At 43.7% G+C, this 18,829-nt stretch overlaps 5 protein-coding genes across 5 annotated transcripts in view; 3 read left to right on the forward strand and 2 right to left on the reverse strand.

Annotated features, from left to right (window-relative positions):
• Positions 1-18,829, forward strand: part of LOC126564882 (protein limb expression 1 homolog) — a 508,128-nt gene that overhangs the window by 338,081 nt on the left and 151,218 nt on the right. The gene's annotated exons all lie outside the window — the stretch shown is intronic.
• The window catches only part of LOC126563871 (protein tiptop), a 178,904-nt gene that overhangs the window by 105,500 nt on the left and 54,575 nt on the right, over positions 1-18,829 (forward strand). The gene's annotated exons all lie outside the window — the stretch shown is intronic.
• LOC126565129 (peroxisomal biogenesis factor 19) overlaps positions 1-18,829 on the forward strand; it is a 349,045-nt gene that overhangs the window by 75,522 nt on the left and 254,694 nt on the right. The window lies entirely within an intron of this gene.
• LOC126560410 (protein Cep78 homolog) lies at positions 1,123-2,909 on the reverse strand. The gene is made up of 5 exons (XM_050216370.1): positions 2,624-2,909; positions 2,360-2,550; positions 1,713-2,293; positions 1,483-1,635; positions 1,123-1,420 (listed from the first exon to the last, which is right to left on the reverse strand). Exons 1-5 carry the CDS (start codon positions 2,907-2,909, stop codon positions 1,123-1,125), a joined length of 1,509 nt encoding a protein of 502 aa, XP_050072327.1.
• On the reverse strand, positions 4,175-7,467 carry LOC126560411 (dynein axonemal intermediate chain 3-like). Its single transcript, XM_050216371.1, has 3 exons — positions 7,328-7,467; positions 5,211-7,249; positions 4,175-5,145 (listed from the first exon to the last, which is right to left on the reverse strand). Exons 1-3 carry the CDS (start codon positions 7,465-7,467, stop codon positions 4,175-4,177), a joined length of 3,150 nt encoding a protein of 1,049 aa, XP_050072328.1.

Here is an 18,829-nt window from a genome sequence, read left to right on the forward strand (position 1 = left end):
GTTGACGCGGAAAAACAAACATACATCCTGACGCTGCTTCTCCAAAACGCATCCTTCGCTTAAACGCTACGGCCTTTTCGCACTTTTCGCACCCCACACGTTCGTCATAAATAGCGCCCTGACGAACGATGCAGCCACCAGCCAGATTCGACGAAACGCGTCAACAGAGAGACGCAATGCGCCGTGACGAATGCTTGTGGTCATTCCGTTGGCTTGGCTCACTCTTTCTCTCTCTCTCTCTCTCTCTCTCTCTCTCTCTCTCTCTCTCTGTGCATGCAACTATGCATCAGCGTTAGCTTGGCCCCGTTCCAAAACCATCGGTGTAGGCAGGCAGTGGCAAACGAAAAATTAGCGACGTGTTGCAGGTCCTGCGTTTGCATAACACACGAGTGGCTGATGCACAGCATAAAGCTACTCAGAACCGACTCACCAAACCGGCATCCGTCAGCCGGCTTGACGTAGTACCTGGCGAAGCAAATGGAGAAAACAAAACCCCAGGCAGAAGCTGAAGAGTGGAGCAGAGATCGCAACAACAAAAAAAGCCATACCCACCAAGCCATAGACACGGCTGACTGACAGTATGATAGTGGAGATTCCTGAGGTGGATGCATAGACTTCCAGCGCATATGCAAGCAGTACAAAAAAATTGGATGAATCAGCACGACGATAAAGAGGCAAACCGACCGACGACTATGACTACGGCCTAGCAGCAGTTGATGGTTGGTGCACGCACGGCGCATCATGTATCATCGTCAATCTGTTTGTGTATGCAAGTTACTCACTACAATCTGCGTTCAAGTCATCTGTGTACAATAGTGGCGCGTGAGTAGAGGCTCCTGTTGCTTCTGGCTTTTGCTTGCAACAAACAAACGTTAAAGCGATTAGGATAAACGTCAACAGCACTCGATACGCCTTTTCTGATGCAAGGAGCAGCAAAAACTGAAACTGAAAACAGGGACGAAACAGAAATGGAATCTGTTCAACCATGTCGTTATGTTGGAGGGCGTCTGGAACTAATTAGCAATGAGATTGTTTTTCGAAAAGTTTAAAAAAATATATATATTTAGTCAAAAACTCGTTACAATTTTGATAAGTATTGATAGGACCAAGTAAAAATAAAATTTAAATTTTCTCTGGAATTGATTCAGCCTCCTTCTCTACTGCATCGCCACCACCATCACCAATGGAGCGTTCAATAAAACGATTAGCGGTAGATACGGTAGACAGATCTTTTTCTGCATTAAGAACTATTTCAGACTTTGAAATGTTGGCCATTATCGTTTCACACGCTGAAACTTCCTGGCTCACTATTGCAAATGCGTCGCTTTGAGATTTGCGCAAAGGAGCGTTAGGTCCTGCCTTCTTTGCCTTTGTGGATTTGCTTTCAGCTTTTTTCAACATTTCTAAGACATCGTTACGTCTGCAAATAAAATTATTGTTAGTATTAGAAAGTCCTAAAAGGGAAATATACTATCAACATACGACTTTATCAAAGCGTTCATTTCAAACTGCAGTTCCTTCAGCTGTGTAGCATAGTCGCCGAGCTGCTGGTTCTGTTGCTCCAGCTGTGACTCCAACTGGCTTCTTCTGTTGCGCTCATTATTCAGTTGCATTTCCAAATGCTCACAGCGCTCCCTGTATAAAAATCAAAACAAGCAAAATTCGACACTAAAATGGTTAGCTTATCGAAAAAACTACCGAGAAATTATCACCTCAATCCAGCCATAGTCTTTGGATACTTTGAAGGTGATGTTCCTGAATCCGATCCATCGTCCTCCTCCAGCTTTACTCCCAGCTTGAGAAGTATCTCATGGCACGCTTCATTAGAGATTTTGTTATTGTCGCGGATGTCGAACTTTTCGATCGCAGCGTTCATATTCAAGCATTCGATTAGAAACTGTGCCCCAGTATCGGTCAATCCGCAGTTGCACACATGAATCTGGCGTACCCAGACATCGTCCTTTAGGATATCCGTAAGCTCGAGCAAACCATAGTCCCCTATGCCCGGGTTATGGCTCAGGTACAGGTATCGCAGACCCATTAGCTTATCCTCCTTAATGTCGCCATAGCGTAACGATTGTTCCCAGCTCGCAGCGTAGCGTTGCATTTTCTGAAATTTGATCACCTCCGCAACCGCTTGACATCCCTTTGCCGTCAATTGGCACGCGGTCAGGTTCAGTACGAGCAAATTGGGGAAAAACTTCACCTCATTGCACAACGCTTTGCATCCCTCATCTCCGATGGAACATCTGGCAAGGTTCAGCTCGGTCAGCGACGTGTTATCCACCAGACCCTGGAGAGTAAATCGCGATTTATTTACCGAACGCAAAGCATAAACGGGTCCACATATTAAGCTTACCGTTATAAGCGTGCACAAGCGAACACCTGCCAGTGGGAATCCTTCGATTGCGAAATACTTCACCACTTTGTTTGTTCGGAGAAAGATTGCCAGCGTGTCCACCAGCTGCTTGAACAAACGCTTGTCCAGAAACACTGCTTTCTCCGTTCCATGTCTTTCTAGCACGCTTGCTGGAGTTAAACCGTCAGTACCTAAGGGTATTATTGCAAAACAATCGACTTGGAATAATTCTTGATGTCCGAAATCGCCCCATCCAGTCCATACCTTCGATGTGCGTTTTCCGCAAGCGAAGAGCCAAATGGTCAATCGAATTATCCTCCCGTAAAGCATCCACGATCAGCTGCCAATCGTTCGCTTTGAATCGATCACCATACACATCGAGAAACACTTGATCCTTCTGCTTCGGTTTTACAATCTCCGGTAAGGGTTGGAAGTTCTTCGAACGACAAAGGGCCAGATATCGGTGGTGGAAATTTTTATTCCGTTGTCGGTTTCGACGCTCATTACGGTTGGTAGTTTTAGTGGTGGAGTTGTTGGTATCGCTGGACATTGTGCGAATTGTTGCGATTATTTTTCGATAGTTTCTTTTTCGTTCGGAACAGGTCTGGTGTACGATCGGTGATAAACTGGTAAAAGGTGCTGTGTTTAAGGCTACTTTGATTTTTTTAAATCGTTATGATGTATAATGTATATGAATTTGCATGATTGATTGAAATAAAAAATCATGTGAATATTTAAACTACTCTATAATAGTGAAGGCCTGGTCTTGACGGCTTGAGTGTTGTGAAACGAGTACGAGTCTCATCTATGACCCGCTAAGGGCTGCCTTAGCTGACTAGTTTTAGAGCCTCCGACAGCACAATGAAGATTGACACTCTGAATTTGAACACATTTGTAGGAGCCTCGATTCAGTTTCTCAATTCTTATCCGGCATTTTCTAGTCTAGCTGGACTGACTTTCCACATCATCGTTAAGTCACAGAACCTAAATTGCTGAGGCACTAAAAGTCAAAATAAAAGAATAAGACAACAATACACTTAAAACAGACTGTACCTAGTGTACAAGAGTATCTTGAACAGGCTTCAGTGTCTCGTATAAAAATCATTCCTCCCGAAGAATGACATTCATTTGTGACACATTAAAATAAAACCTAGACTCACCCGATGAAGCATGTTCTCATGAACTGGGAGGGGGAAGCAAAAAAAACAGACCACCAAAAATATCGACCTACTCCATTCAGCACCCAGCAATCTGGCTATGGTTTGCCTCGATTTGTAGTGGCCGCTTGTTTCTGCTATCTGTCACGGTTTAAACGCTACGAATCTTTCACTGCCCCAAAACACCGACAAAAATACATGTCAAACATGTATTATTTCCATCCCGCTGTCCTTGATGGACATGGCATCGTACTGTGTCGCTTGGGCCTGTGTCCGGTACCGAACTCCCACCAATCATGATGTTTCATGACGATTTTTTTTTTTCTCTCACCTAATTTGATGTGACCGTGTCGGAATGCAAGTGAGCATCATTCATCAAAAAATATATTTACATTTCTCTCACCACACGCTTCACTTTTCCGTGCTACAAGAAACACTTTCTGGTTGATGGCGTAAGGAAAGGTTTCGAAATTACGCGAATCAATCAAGTAAATCGTTTTGTGGCAAGGAATTTTACTCAAAGTATTTTTCCCACTGCTCTCGAAATAATCTGCTGAACACAACAATAATGTGTTGCACAAAAATGATATTTAGACAAACTATTTGCGAAAGATTTTTATTTGCTAATTTATTTTCGTAAAAAATGTGCATTAATTTATTAAACATTTTCTGTAAACTCTTCCTTGCCCTCTTCTCCATCTTCATCTCCAATAATTGGGTTCAAATCTTGCAACAGCGTCCTAGGGGCCACTCCCAGCCGCCTCAAGCTACGCTTTTTCTCATAGCTCAACAAATGCTGCATATTGGTACCGACTTTAACGCACACCTTGTCACGACGTTCCTTACTTTTCATCAACACCTCCACAAAACTGTCCAGTTCGGGCAGATAGTGCGCACGTAACACTGCCCCAGCCTCCGACTCGATCCGTCGATAGTCAGCAATATCGGCCCGGTACTTGCCAACCTTTTCCTCTCGATCGGATTCATCAACGATAGGCACCGCTTTCTCCACCGGCCGCAACAGTTTGTGCACATTGGTAAAATCACTTTTCGCAAGTGAAATGTTTGCTGCGATCGCGTCACGCTTTTCTGCATTGTACTTGCGACGCTCCACTTCCGGACGCATCTGTTGAGCCATTCGCTCCGGGCTAACGTTTCGTCTTGCCATTAGCTTACGCAACAGTGTTTCGAAGTGTTTGGCTTGATACTTTTGTTCTAGCCGTTCGCTCAAAGGCATACGCTTTTCCAGCTCCAACATTTTCTTCGTTTTGTCCGCATCGATTGTGGTCCAAGCGTTCGCTTTCGCCTCTTCCTGGTGTTTCCTTTCACGGGCATCAATTTCTGCTTGAATTTTCGCTTCAATAATGGCCACATTTCTTCTGAAATATCCCTTCTCCCAAGCGGTCTGTCTAGCTTTTCGGGCAAGCTCGTGCTGTATCATATTGCTAAATGTTTCCTCCTCATCTGGTAGGGGTTTTACGAATGCAGCGGCTATTTTAAAAATTCTAATATTCGCATTCGAATCGGCCACCGCCAAACAGTTCCGAGCACTAGCCAGCCGATGAAGCGATATGGTCGTCAATGCCTCCGATCCCAGATTCATGCAAACCGTTGCACGGAATGTTTTTACTGTAGAATGGAAGAAAAAATATTAAAATTACCCGTACCAAGTATAATTAGCTCAACAAACTCACAACTCATATCCCATATCTCAAAATCCCCATTGCTCAAGCCAACGAAGAAAACCGAAACGCGATCAAGACTCCAGCGACACGCTGTTACCTTCACGGGTTTCTTTCGCCAAAACACTGGAGAACTACTTTCAGTCTCACTCCAAATGGCAAGCACATTTTCACCAATCGAAAGGAAAACAGTACGACAGATATTGTTGCGTTCCAGCGCCAATATTGGACCATCGTGAATGGGACTGAAGGCGTGCGTTACCTTTACCAGCTCATCATTCACCAGCGCTCCCTGCTCAAAGTCATATCCTTCCCACGAGGCTTCAATCAGCTGCCCCGTAAACGATCCTAGCTTGATGCACATCTCACAACTCGTGGCTACTGGCTCTTGCTGATGTTTTACACGCTTCGTGAGTTCCGCCACCCGTTCCTGAGGCATCGAAAGATAGATTGCTTCATCGATGACCGTGGCTAAAATTGGTATCGCACAAATAAGCCTGAACGTCGGAAAGAATAGATTGTTTACACGCTGGTACGCCGTTTTGTCGCCCAGCTGTGCCGTTTTCGACGCAGCAACCATTTTCTGCAACGCCGGCAACGTAAATTCAAGATCCCAAAAGCACACACTACCATCTAACGAGGTGCTCACCATGAACCGGTAAAGGTTTTCGGCATGCGGTTTCAAGTGGCCGGTGGTGGTGCAGAAATAATTTCGCGGCAACCATTTGATACATGTAATCGCACCTCTCGACGAATGCTCCAGCGAACTTACGGCGGCCGGATTAACCTCACGATCAATACACTCCATCTCCGGGTATTCCATCAGTTGGCGAATTTGTTTGCGATATTCGCTCGACTCGAGCGCAGCTTTTTTCGCCTGCTCTACCCGCTCCAATTCACCTTTCATGTCCCACAGGACAATCTGTCCGTTCGACAGCCCTCCCACCAGTAGCTCACCATCGTACGGACAGAACGAGACAGCCGTCACTTCACGGATTGTCTTAAGCTCCAGCAACGGTTCCAAGCTGTCCTCGAAGCTCCACAGCAGTACGGTACATTTTTCAAACGTCATCCGATTCAGGGCGTCTCCGAAGGGCTGTTCTGATTGATTGTGCTGCTTGTTAGCATGTTTTGACAGCGTCTCAAAGGTATACGACGCTACAAACACACCCGACAGCTCCGGATGCCAATCCATCGAGCAAACGCTGCGCCCGATGCACAGCGCACGGTTCATGAACGAGAGCACCTCGTCGATTTGCGGCGTACGATAAGACGGCACGAGCGTTTGCGAAATACAATCGTACTCGTTGCTGTACAGCTCAATCAAGTTGAACCGTGCTTCCTGGGACAGTGACTCGGCAGCATTTAGCAACCATGTCGACGAAATCAGCGACGGATCTATCTTGCTATCGGCGACATCGAGCTGATACTGCGTTGCTGCATGGGACAGGAAGGTTGGTTCGGTTTGCTGCAAGCGGCTGTACGCTTGCGGTCGTACTTGGATGGCACGATCGGTCAGTCTGCGTGGGAAATTGATCGGTTTCCACTTAAATGGCACAAGCTCTACGTACCCATCGCGTACATCCGACACACCTCGGGTGGACACTGTTTGATCGGTTCTCCGAATCGGCAGGACACTCTGCGCCTCCGTGTCTACATTTGGTTCGCTTGGTAAGCGTGTCCACTTCGCTATCTCCAGGTCCGCTCCTTCGGGGCACCATTTCTGACGCATTCGTTTTTCGGTGAGCAAATTAAGCTTCAAGCGCTGAAAAAGCTCAAGGTTGCGAACGATCTCGCTGGCCTCGTTAATTTCTGCCACATCTAAGTAAACCAAAAATGCATCTTCGTGGGCTGTTGACTGATCAGGCAAATATTCAATGAGCAGCGATGATCCTGGCTCCAAACGTTGTAGCAATTCTTGAACGTTGCCATCAGTTTGCCCTCGAGAGCTAAGGAATTTTTGAAATGTCTCCTTCTTGATTTCTTTCCACGGATGCTCGTCGGTGATATTTTTCCCTAGCAAAATTCCATACTCCGCCTGCGATTGGGAACTGTAGCGGCCAAATGTAAAGAAAGGCAGTGTCTAATCGAAATTACTTAATTTTACTCAGTGTTCCAGTTTCACTAACCTGATCAACACCTGCGTTGTGTTCGAAAACGATCGTAATCGCGTCCAAGCTTCTTGATCGTCAAAGCCAAAAATTACCTCAAACTCTTCATCGTCGAAAAAGCCATCCTTCAAGGAAATATCCTGCGTTATCTTGCTCATGTTTACTCCAATGTGTAGCAATTCTTGGCAAGCAGGAACTCTTCTGTACCTCCTACAGGGAAAAAGCTTACACTTTCACTTGCAAACAAAGGATTGCTTTGATTGGTATGCAAATTCTTTCATATAAGTCCTGTTTACTAATGATTTATACGGTTCCGTTCCTACCTTCAATAAACTTTTTCCCATGCATCCAAATTATAAAGAGGTCAAAAGCCGATTTTAAACAGTGCATCTTCTTTGTACATGTCTTTTTTGTGTCGTTCTCATTATACAAAATTGAGCTGAAAGCTTCATTACAATGCACATCGCTTCATCTTCGTGCAGGTGCACTTTCCTAGCGGCACAATATCATGTTTTTGATTGCCACCGCATATCAAAGTGCTATAAATTATACACGTTAAATTGATGTTTCAATTACACTCGCAGGAATCCGATTCAGACGGCATGAAATTTAATTAATGATATGTAGATTATTTATCTAATTGATTTGGCGACTTTAATGAGCCGTACCGACGAGAAGCCATGTGTGCTGCAGCGAAATCAGGTTGATACCGCGTTTGCACCGGTTGCAACCGTTCGCCAATTTCATACATTGCACTTCGGCGTGTTTTTTTTGTTTTTTTTTTTTGTTTTTGCCATTTGTTTTCCCCTTTTTTCCGTGGGGAACATGTGTATGAATTCACTGCTGCACTGCCGCCAAGTGTTTGCTTCACCACCCTCCTATATAACGCTCCCACACACGCAGTGCTAGTGGGGCCGAATCTTTACGACCAGTTTTATTATTTTTCCAATTGTTTTCCGATCGAACACGGTTTTCCATTTTTCTCATTTTATTTATGCACTTTGATATGAAACGCGCTGTCCGGTTTGTGTTGTGGCAGCTCGGAAAATGAGTCACCAGCACCGCCTATCCCTGCCACCGGCGCGATCACCGGGCTAGCGGCGACCTGATCCGGTCGTGTCACGAAACGGCCGTTATCACAATTTGTCATCGAAAACGAGACTTCTGATAATTAACGAGATGGAATGAAGTGTCGTTTTCATGTGTTTTTATGATAATTAACCAGCACATGTCTTGTCACTGCTCGCTGGCAACTGGCCAGTGCCACTTTTTGAAGGGTTCTCGAACGATTGATACTGAAACAAACGCAAACGCCATTCATAAACGAGCACACTCCAATCGACATGTGCGCTGGCTTCGTAACGGATTGTCACCACCGCGAGTTCCGTGGTGTTTTTGTCCGCTACGTTCACCGTCACACACCTGTACAGAAAGTCCAAATGAGCAAATAACTAACTGTGCGACGAATGCGACAAAATTGCGCTTTTGGATAGTCGTTTGAGTGCTGGAAAACATATTCCACGGGCCAGATGTTTCGTACCACCGAACCGTAGATTGGTGTGGGTTAATTTATAGTGCACCATAAACAACTACACAAAATTACAAAAGAATAGTCCGGTGCATTGCGATATGGTTGGGGTAAAATGGGGCACAGAAGCATTACTAGCACCGAAAAAGGGTTGTACAGTTCTTGATAAAATAAATAAAATATTTGCTTAACGGTTCCTTTTGAAAGTAGTCTTCTAGTTCAAGAAGCAGTAGAGCAGTTTTTTAACTCCTTGAAGCATTATTGCATGGTAGCTCAGGAACAAACAAGTGTAAATTACACTCTAAAATGCATAATTTAATCTCTTTCCTGTTTCAGATCCATCAAAACCCTCCGATATCAACGGTCCCCGGGCAGATAATCTTGTCACAGATGATTTCCACCAAGGTACGCTTCCATCCACAGCATCAGATTGCGAGCGAATGGTACAGTTTCGTAACGACATCGAATACTTCAACCACGCCACACATTGATTGAAATGTGATTCAAATGTCACGCACAGGAAAGGAACTCCGTCTCTTCAACCCTATTTAATTTATATCAACATCAAATTCATTCGCCCCGATGGACAGTCGGGCACCGGGGAAGGGTTTTGCGGGATTCGTTCGTTTGATGATTTGACTAGTGCGCGGTTTTCGTCCATCGGGACGGAAACCGACGAGCTGACTTGAGCCGTACAGGCCGAGCAACGTGTGGCGATGTAGTTGTGGAAAGGGGTACGGGCAGGCAGCAGACAGTATCGCTGTTAGTGACGCTGACAGCAAGGACATCTTCGCTTCTGATAAAGCAACGGCAGAGGAAATGTACGACGGACGGCCTGGTGTGGAATCAATGGATCTCGGTTAATCTACACCATTATCCAGTGACTGAATGAATGACTGTGTATGTGGCTGTACTTTGGTGCTCCAATATTCTACAGTTATGCACAAATTCATTTCAAATCAGTATCAGATTGAAATTTGTTTTCTTGAGCCTCTAAAGACATAAACGTCTCATTACCGACACGTAGTAAAACACCCTCAATGATAGCGAAAATGAAAGTTTTTCATAAACAATTCCACCTGACCTTGATTAATTTCCACCACACATCAACCTTTTATCAATCACTGTGCATATCTAACGAGCTTGTTTGCGTGACACTTCGGCTTCGGCTTTTGATGCGTCCGCACACACAAGGAAAACCTTCCCCACCCAGATGCTTTCCGCCCTCGGACGGCTGACAATCGTCGGTCTAGGGGGGAAACTTATTGTCGATGACATAAGCCTTAGGCGCTTAGGCGCCCTCTTACTCTCGTCACACGTCCATCGCACGACGCACCTACAAGCTCCTTATTCCTTAGGCGCTGCACACAGATCCACTCTTCGTCAGCAAATCATCTTTATCTTCGAACGCCTATCCCGCTTCTGAGTGATGCTTTTTCTGTCTGGGATGGAAGGAGTCAAGACCAACCGGAAACCGATTGATGGCTATTAGCGAACATACACAACAACACGTCCCGGTTGCTAATGCTATCACCCTCAAATAGTACGAATAGCATACACACACACACACACACACAAAAAAAACAACCTTTGCAACTGGAGGAGAATAAACATGTCACTGTCAGATCACATCCGTCAATCCGCTTTTCTACCGTGAGCGCCGCGGCGACATCCGTGTCGGTGATGGTTGTCCTTTGTTGCATGAGTGACTGAGGGGGTTTGAGGTGTTATTATGATACAGATGATTGTGGTGGTAAAGTGAAGCACAATTTAAATTGAGAGGTAACGTTTATGGATGATTTTTTAGAAATTGAGATAATGTACTTAAACACTATTTTTGAGGAGAGCATTTACACCGTTCTTAGTATGTTAAACTAATCAAAAAATAAATGAAAAGTTCTAAATATTTGATTATTCTCTTCAAAACAAAAAATTAAACATTTATTTAATACAAAAAAAAGTACAACCTTCCTGTTTCAAAATCTTTTTATATAGCTACAATTGAAGGCACCTTCCGATAATCCAATAACATCACCAAACGATACTCACCGGGCGAACAATTCGAACCAAACCTGGAAGGGTTTGGTTGGTAGTAACAACACTTTGTTAATCAGAGGACATCCTTTTCCATTTTTTTCTTTGCAAATTCCGAACCAACACTTGAATGGTGGGAGATATTTTATGCCTAATATATGCTTCTAACGAGTTCTAATGCAACACGCCCACCTCGCACCCGTTCCCCTTTTCCAGCCTAACAAAGCTGGCTGCTGATCTGCTCACCGGAAGTTTGGAAGTTGTTCTGCGGTTTGGGCTGGATTCATTTACACTCTAAATTAATTTAATACACACGAAAGAGCAGGAAAGAAACCACCATTGTGCTTCGTACCCGCACTCCAGTAACATTTTGGGCTATCTTACTACGCGTACGGGTGCGATAATGAAAACGAACGTTGCTGAAGAGCGAACGCTCGAAAACTGGCTACATGGTGATGTTCTGGTGCCACCATCTCTTTCCCTCCCCCCCTCCCCCTCAAAAAAATTGATCGAAAAAATTCAATACCATAGACAAACAAAACGAACATGTCTGTATCCGACTGTCTGCTTTGTGGCAGGTTCAAATTCGGTTCCAAACCATTCGCAATAGTCCCAGCTTCCCATCGCTTTCACATGTAAACACGTGCAGCAATGTTTGTATATATTTATGAGTGCCATTTTTCCGTCACCGAACACGGCAACACGCAGGGCACACGTCCTTAACGTATGTCCTTTTTCTATCTCGTAGCCGAAATGCAAAAGGCTAAAGTTAAAAAGGTACCGAGTTAATGAAAAGCTGGCTATAGCTAAAAACAACTCGACTCGGGTTTGATCAAAGCAAAACAACTCAGCGCCACATATTTGCCTCGAGGGCGGTATCGGTAAAAGGTATTGGCGGTAAAGGAATGGAGTTCGTACTGAAGAATGAATAAATTTTGCTTCCCATACGGCACAAACACTTCCCAATCACGATGTGACTATTTATGCTAACTGATTTGGGAATCCTTCAAGTGGTTTTTCAATTGATTCCTTTTAAGAAACTTTTAATGCAACTTAAAATTTGACATTTTCTGTATGATGTTTATAGTATCTACGATTAAACACTGTTTGAATAATCCACCAACACATTTTTTATCCCGCAGGCCGATATGAATATCCAAATAATTTTGAAAGCAATATCCCAAGATCCTTATCCTCCTCGCAAACAAACTAGTTCCAGCCCATCCATTCATTTAGCATCATTTTTCAGCTGTATAGAGAAAAACAGTTTCTTAGAAGATTCTCGCTCGCTCGAATGATATATGCACGAGATCGTACCAGAATGTGTATGCAAATAAGATATTAATGAGCCACTTCAGTTTTGAGAGCATAATTCCTCAACACAGCAGGAAAAATCTATCTCTCGTATGATGTAGAGGCGCGGCAATGCCCTTTTGTGGTGTTGTTTTCTTTCCGGTCTTCCCCACCCCTCCCGGTATCACGGCTGCCCGAGCTCTGCCGTTTGAGGAGGTCCAAATTCTTGCCTCTTCTCAGATTTATTTTCAACCATTTTCACTCGTTCCGTTGTTTTTTTAATTTTAAGTCCGTTTTTTTGTTGTTGTTGAAGATATAACCAGCAAGTATTCACATCGCCCATCGTCTAACAAACGAAACTAAAACTAAAAACAAGAAGAACCACCACATCAATCGTGTCCAGGATCGATCCACAGCCCGGGATCTGGTCTGATCACATTTTAATGAATGATAAACGTGGCGCTCAATATAATGCGCCCCGTAACGGCAATGCGCTGACGATACGTTCACGATAGCTAGCAGCCTTACTGGCGCAAGCACTATGGAATTCGGAGCAGTTCCCGTCCATTGCTCTAGCCACTCGACGGCTTCGTTTTCGCGCAGCGTCCCCAGAATTTGGACGCCGAAGCCTTACCAAAAAAATGCCTCTCCATCGCAGCGAGTGGTTTATCAATTTCGAACAGGAAATAATATCCCGTGATTTATGGACGGGTTGAAGGTTTGTCACCAAGTAAACCACTCCACTTCATCGCTTTCTTGTCGTGTTTGTCTCACAAAGAGAGAGAAAAAAAAAACCCTCCCGTGATCCACACAAATGTCGAGCCAGCAGCACCGTATCGTTGCTCATTTCGTTTCCATTCGTGAAAGATTTGATGATGTGCCCGGGCACAACACCGATACCGGGACAGACATGTGCGATAATTTTTAAAAGTGTTTGCCTCATCTTTGATTCTTTCCCGTAGTCCCTGGGGGCCTGCTAGCGATCGTCGTATCAGGATTTAGTAGAGTAGAGATGGATTTTTGATTAAGCCTGACCCGTTAATATTTAATTAAGGTGGCATGCTTGTCGGCCACTGACGCCAGTGTATAGGCGTCGTCGTCTTTATTTTGTCATTTTGGTTTTCTAGGTTTCCCCGTGCGCCTGTGTGGTGTCTTGTCCCGCTTGTCGCGTCTGTTTCGATTATCTTTCGGTACGGAGGTTAGCTTAATAGAAAGCATTCATTCATCGGCCGTTCTCCCGGATCAATTTCCCACAGAATTCGTCTTCTGGGTTCGGCCATAATTGCCTTTTCGACGGGCCCCCGTGATGAAAGAAGCGCCACCAGCCGTTTCACCAGCGTGTGTATGCGAGCGGGACAGAAATTAATGTTTGGGTCTTGATATATTCACGAACAAACACTTCAGATTCGTCGTCGTTGTGATGACAGTAAACAACAAAAAAGCATACGTGATTTATGGGCTTCGCTGCTCTATATGGAAACCCTATCTACCGCATGGCCTTTTTTTTAACGAGTCCCTATCACCATTGTTACATATTTCATCTTGTGTCCAACTTGTTTGCAACGAACCAGTTGATCATCAATTAGAAAACCCAGTTCATTTTTATTAACAGAAATTAATCCCTAACAAAACATCTTTAAAATATTCTAATCATTTCGTTGAAAATAATAACGTTCCCAGCACCATCAAACGAACGAAACAAACTGTTACTACAAGGTCACATTCCACAACAGTCTCTCGCGTCAAACCTTAGAAACGCTAACCCTACCCGCCCGAAAGATGTCTCGCCTAGACGATGCAAATTCCCCAACTTACCTTTGTGCAGATTGGACAGGCTCGTGTACAGTGTTGTTGTTCTTCAAGCGGTAGAGTAAATTGCGGACGATTAATTGACAGATTGTCAAGGGCTAACTGTATCATTAGGATTTGCATCTTGCTTGTCATTTGTCAAAATGTAAATTTCCCCTTTCATTTGCAATACAATCCGCAAGTGCAAGTGTGTGGCGAACACCAGGCGTCTCCGTAACGGTGCACGGCAGCACTTGGGCTCGTCGTTGTCAATGTCGTCGATGTCGCTACCGTCGAGAGTTCGAGACGAGAACGCCATGTTCCGTGGCCGCCAGCCCTGCTGAGGCCATCCATCGTCCCTATCGCCCTAGCGGAACCGTACGTCGCTCACGGTCCGCTTGATGACGACGCTTTTATAGAGTTGCTCCGACCTGTCTTAACTTTTCTGTGGCTCGTGTAAACCGGTACAGCGTGGACGACCAATTTTCTCCGGCGATCCTAGGACACACCAGCGACACGATGCAGTGTTTTGTTTTCTGGCCGTCCGCAGACATCCCCGTGCTCTAATGTAATTTGTTTAGCATGTCAAAGATAGCACGCTCTCTGTCTCTCGCTCTATCATGCTTTCAATTCCTTCTTTCACTTTGTGAAACAAAATCAAGAGCACTTCGAAGACTAACCCTCCGAATGACAATGCCTGCCAGTCCATTCCGTGGGGCATGGTTTTTGTTTCTTTCCTAGCTGGCAGACAGGCTTAGAATACGCTTTTTTCCAACCCTTCACCGTGTGGAATGTCGCGTTTTGCAGAAAATACTAACAAGGGCCGGAACATCTCACCGACAAGCCGATGTTGTGTGTAAACCATAAAGCACCACCACCACCACACCGGCTGTTAAAGGTAATGGTAAAGGGCTCGAGAATGCAAAACATTGTTCCAAATCAACACATCTATCACGCCGGTTTCGTTGAGCCGCGGAAGATCTCGATCCTTTGTGCATAAATTGTCTCTCACTTACGATGCCAAGCATATTGACGCCGGGTCTGGAAGCGGGTCCAGTTGACAGTGAAGCCATTTTTTGAGCAATCTCGCTCTAACACAGCACCGCACAACAGGTCTTGGCAATGCTAATTTCTGACGTATTATGATGCACATCAACGGTGATGCGACTTTGCACCATTCATGTTTTGCTGTTTCTGCTGACAGATGATTAAATACCTGCCGGGGAAGTTAACATCTTGTAGCGTGGCAATCGATGTAAAAGGGGTTACACATTAATTAGACATGAAAAGCTTAATAATAGGTCTTAATTTCTGCAGGATTAAAGGGGTAAAGTCAAACCAGATTGGATCATATTTATGTGTTTATTATTAAAACGGATTTTTTCCCATGCTCAAACATGTTTCAAGCATAATAATTTAGCATAAAATCTCTTAAGAATCGTCAAACGCAAATTATATCACGATAACACATTGCAAAATATGTTTCCTGACTTTTGTAACATATTTAAACTAAATTAAAATGGGATTTTTTTATGAAAACTCGAAAAGGCACACGTGTAAGGATACCAAGCAATTTCATCTTATCAATTTTTGTATAAACGTCGTGCCACTTAACTTTCATGAATTGATTCAATTACACCTTACCAGCGATCGGATCGGATAACCATCCGATCAACCAACATTTCGAATCAAGATCAAATCATATCACTTTCACATGTACGTCCAAGACAAACTTCGTCACTTCTTGCTAGCTACCCTATCTGCTTGTTGTTAAATACAGTTACGCGTCTTCTGCTATCTGCTGCCCTTAATCATTGATCACGAAAGGTCGATAATCCAGTGCGATAAAGACATGATTCCGTCCTCAACTCATTAGCTTATCTAAAGCTACCGATCGTTCGTAATTCTATACGATCGATGCTTGCTTCGCTCAGCGCTTGTCAATAGCGTTCCCCGTCGCTTTTTGATAGGTTAAGGGAGAATTCAACCTTCTTCCATGTATGTATGAATTACAGGTTCTCTTGAGCGGGTTAGGGGAAAAGTATTCACAATCATGCATGTGTTTAATTATGCTTCACACTGCTCGAGTTCGATCAAGGATTGTATCAATGTATGAAAGTAATTTTGAATGGCTTGGAACAAGTAAATAAACATTCCCAAATTAAAACACACAAAAGCGACCAAAAAAATTTAATGTTTTATTTATTAAATAAAATTGTTGTTTAAATGACATGATATGATAAATGATAAAAACATGATAAATGACTGATGGACCTACATTCAACATAAGTTGTTATTTTACAAATTTACCTAAGAACTTTTACATTATCGGATTATTCACATGATTTTTTTTACGCTTTTCCATATATTTTTGTTCTCGTCAAGTGTTTTTTTTTTTTTTTTTGACTTGTGCCAATATATTTTAGAGATGTTTTGAGTTGTTTCAATATATTTTTGGTTTCTACTACTGATTTTTTATTTCGTTCCGGCGTTTTCGAAGTTATATTAGAAGAAACATTCCAAGCAACTCTGTAAATCTATAACTATAACTTGGTTTAGCATACAAATTAACAAGGATAAAATAAATAAATAATTTTAACACAAAATTTCTAATAGTTCCAAAAACCTCGGGGTGAGAACAAATATATTTGGAAACACGACACTAAACGAAAGTGTCGAAAATTGCTGGGAAACCCTCTATTATATCACGCTACTCTACAACACTAGTAACACAACTATTTCAAATCTGACGGCTACTTACCAGATTCGGCTTACTGTTTTGATGGTTCTACACGTACGTGGCAAAACCAAAAAGATTTCCGCATTCAGCATCGCAGCTCCATCTAATGCCAGCAGCATAAATTTCTCTTCACACGACCCATTCATTCACTGGAAGCGCCTAGCGGAAGCTCCATCGCGTCATACTGTATAACCATAAAAGAATGTCAAATTCATATGGACAACGTTTCAGTCAACGACGATGCTACCCGTCGTCTTGTCCTATGATCGTTCTGCTCAATTTCCTTTTTCACTCCGTCATGTGTCTCCATGCCTGGTGTGTGTGTGTGTATGTGTGGAAAATAACATAAATAAAGGAAATAAAATAAAATAAGTACAAATGTAATGTTTTTGTTATGTTCCTGTTTAGCAGCAGTTACTGTCGTCCGGCTAGGTCGTTATCGTCAACGTACGCCGGGGTTCGGGTTGCTTCATTCTCTATTTTCCACACCCAGCCCCCTCTACCCCCCCCCCCCCTTCCCATTGCCCCTTGCCGCGATCAAAACAATCCAGTATTTGCCTTCATGGTCATGACTGCAGTTTTCCTCGTTTGAGGTTTTGCTCCACCGTGGCCTGGCGTGCCGGAGTTCTTGCGGGCAATATTTAAAATAAATCTTAATGATACAACAGTGTTTATATTTGTCACACTGTGCCGTGCCCACATGTCCGGTCCGGTAGGACTTCATTGGGAGTGAAACCCGTGGCGAACCGAAACCGACATGGAACGGGATCCGCTTCAAAATCCTGTGCAAGCCAAGCCTCGACCCGAGTAGAACTGCGACCCGCACACACTCCGGACGAAATTCCTTCGAGCGTCAAGCTGTCTTGTCAGTGTTTGTTAGTTTGCCGCAGTTGAGATGAGAATCTATTATGCAGAAAACAGGACAACGGCGATCTCCGTCTCTGACAGCACTGGAAGCAATGATTCCCCCGCCATACCCCGATGTGTGTGTGTGTGTGCATGTGACCCGTTTCGTTGTCCACCTTTCCCTTCTTACACTAGATTTTTTGAGATACGAATGCGACACAAGCACAGGCCAGTCACTCCAGAAATGTTTTCATTTCAACCATTCTCTGACTCAACTGACTTCACTGACATATGCAAGCTTTTTACGAGTTTTTCACTGCTTGAGCAGTAAGCTGAGGAATCGCTTTTTTATCATCCTTAAGAGCAATATGCATGGATACAAACACACTACTGTACACTAACTGTGCTATGCTGTGGTACAACTCATCAAAAACCGTGTTGTGTGTGCACTGTTGTGCTGCGAACCGCCAGCAGAAGAAGCAGCACGTCTTTGTAGGCACGAGCAGCAGTAGCAGCAGCAGCAGCAAGGACATGACAACCGCTTTAAACCCATTCAACACATGTGCCAGCCCTCATCAGTCCCGGGCAACTTTTAGCCTTTGGGGTAGCCACGCTAGAGTCTGACAGAAGCTAGAATGTGCTAAATTAAGAAGTGAAATGTGTAATGTACACAATGCAGTGGTTGAACTACTGACAATATATTGTTTTCGTGAAACAATCGTTGTACACTCGGTTTGAATGATAAAAATAGTAGGATGCTCCAATACGAAGCGAACTTAATTAATAGGAATAAATTTTTCCACAGAGATGTTATTCAATGTGTAAACCTGAGCCTTGCTGTCAATGCTAGTGTTCTTGAGCATTAAAGCCTGAGCCACGGAACATTTGACAAGTTGAGACAAACAAGTATTGGTTCGAATACCATTTAAATTTGTGTCATTTAGTAACTGATCATTAATTTTATATAAACCTAAGCTATCTGCTCGTCTTGACCGGTCTTCAAACGGCAGAACCGGGACTCAAATCCCATCCGGACAGTCCTCCCCTTAGTGAGGACTGACTATTCAACTAAATGGCATCGAGTCTTCGTCTATGATTTGTCAACACTTCAGTGTTTTAAATTCACCAGAGAAAACTTGCGCCTTTACAACCTTTTTTCAAAGACTTTTATCAAACACCTCACAATAATTACCTAACCTTTAACACGAAGTCTCTGTGAATACTTCTCTTGCTTGCTGAAATCAGCTTTCCTTCCAGTTCATAAAATAGTCTCATCAATTCTTCGAAATCA

The sequence above is a fragment of the Anopheles maculipalpis genome, chromosome 3RL (genome assembly GCF_943734695.1).
Source record: "Anopheles maculipalpis chromosome 3RL, idAnoMacuDA_375_x, whole genome shotgun sequence".
NCBI classification, from domain to species: domain Eukaryota; kingdom Metazoa; phylum Arthropoda; class Insecta; order Diptera; family Culicidae; genus Anopheles; species Anopheles maculipalpis.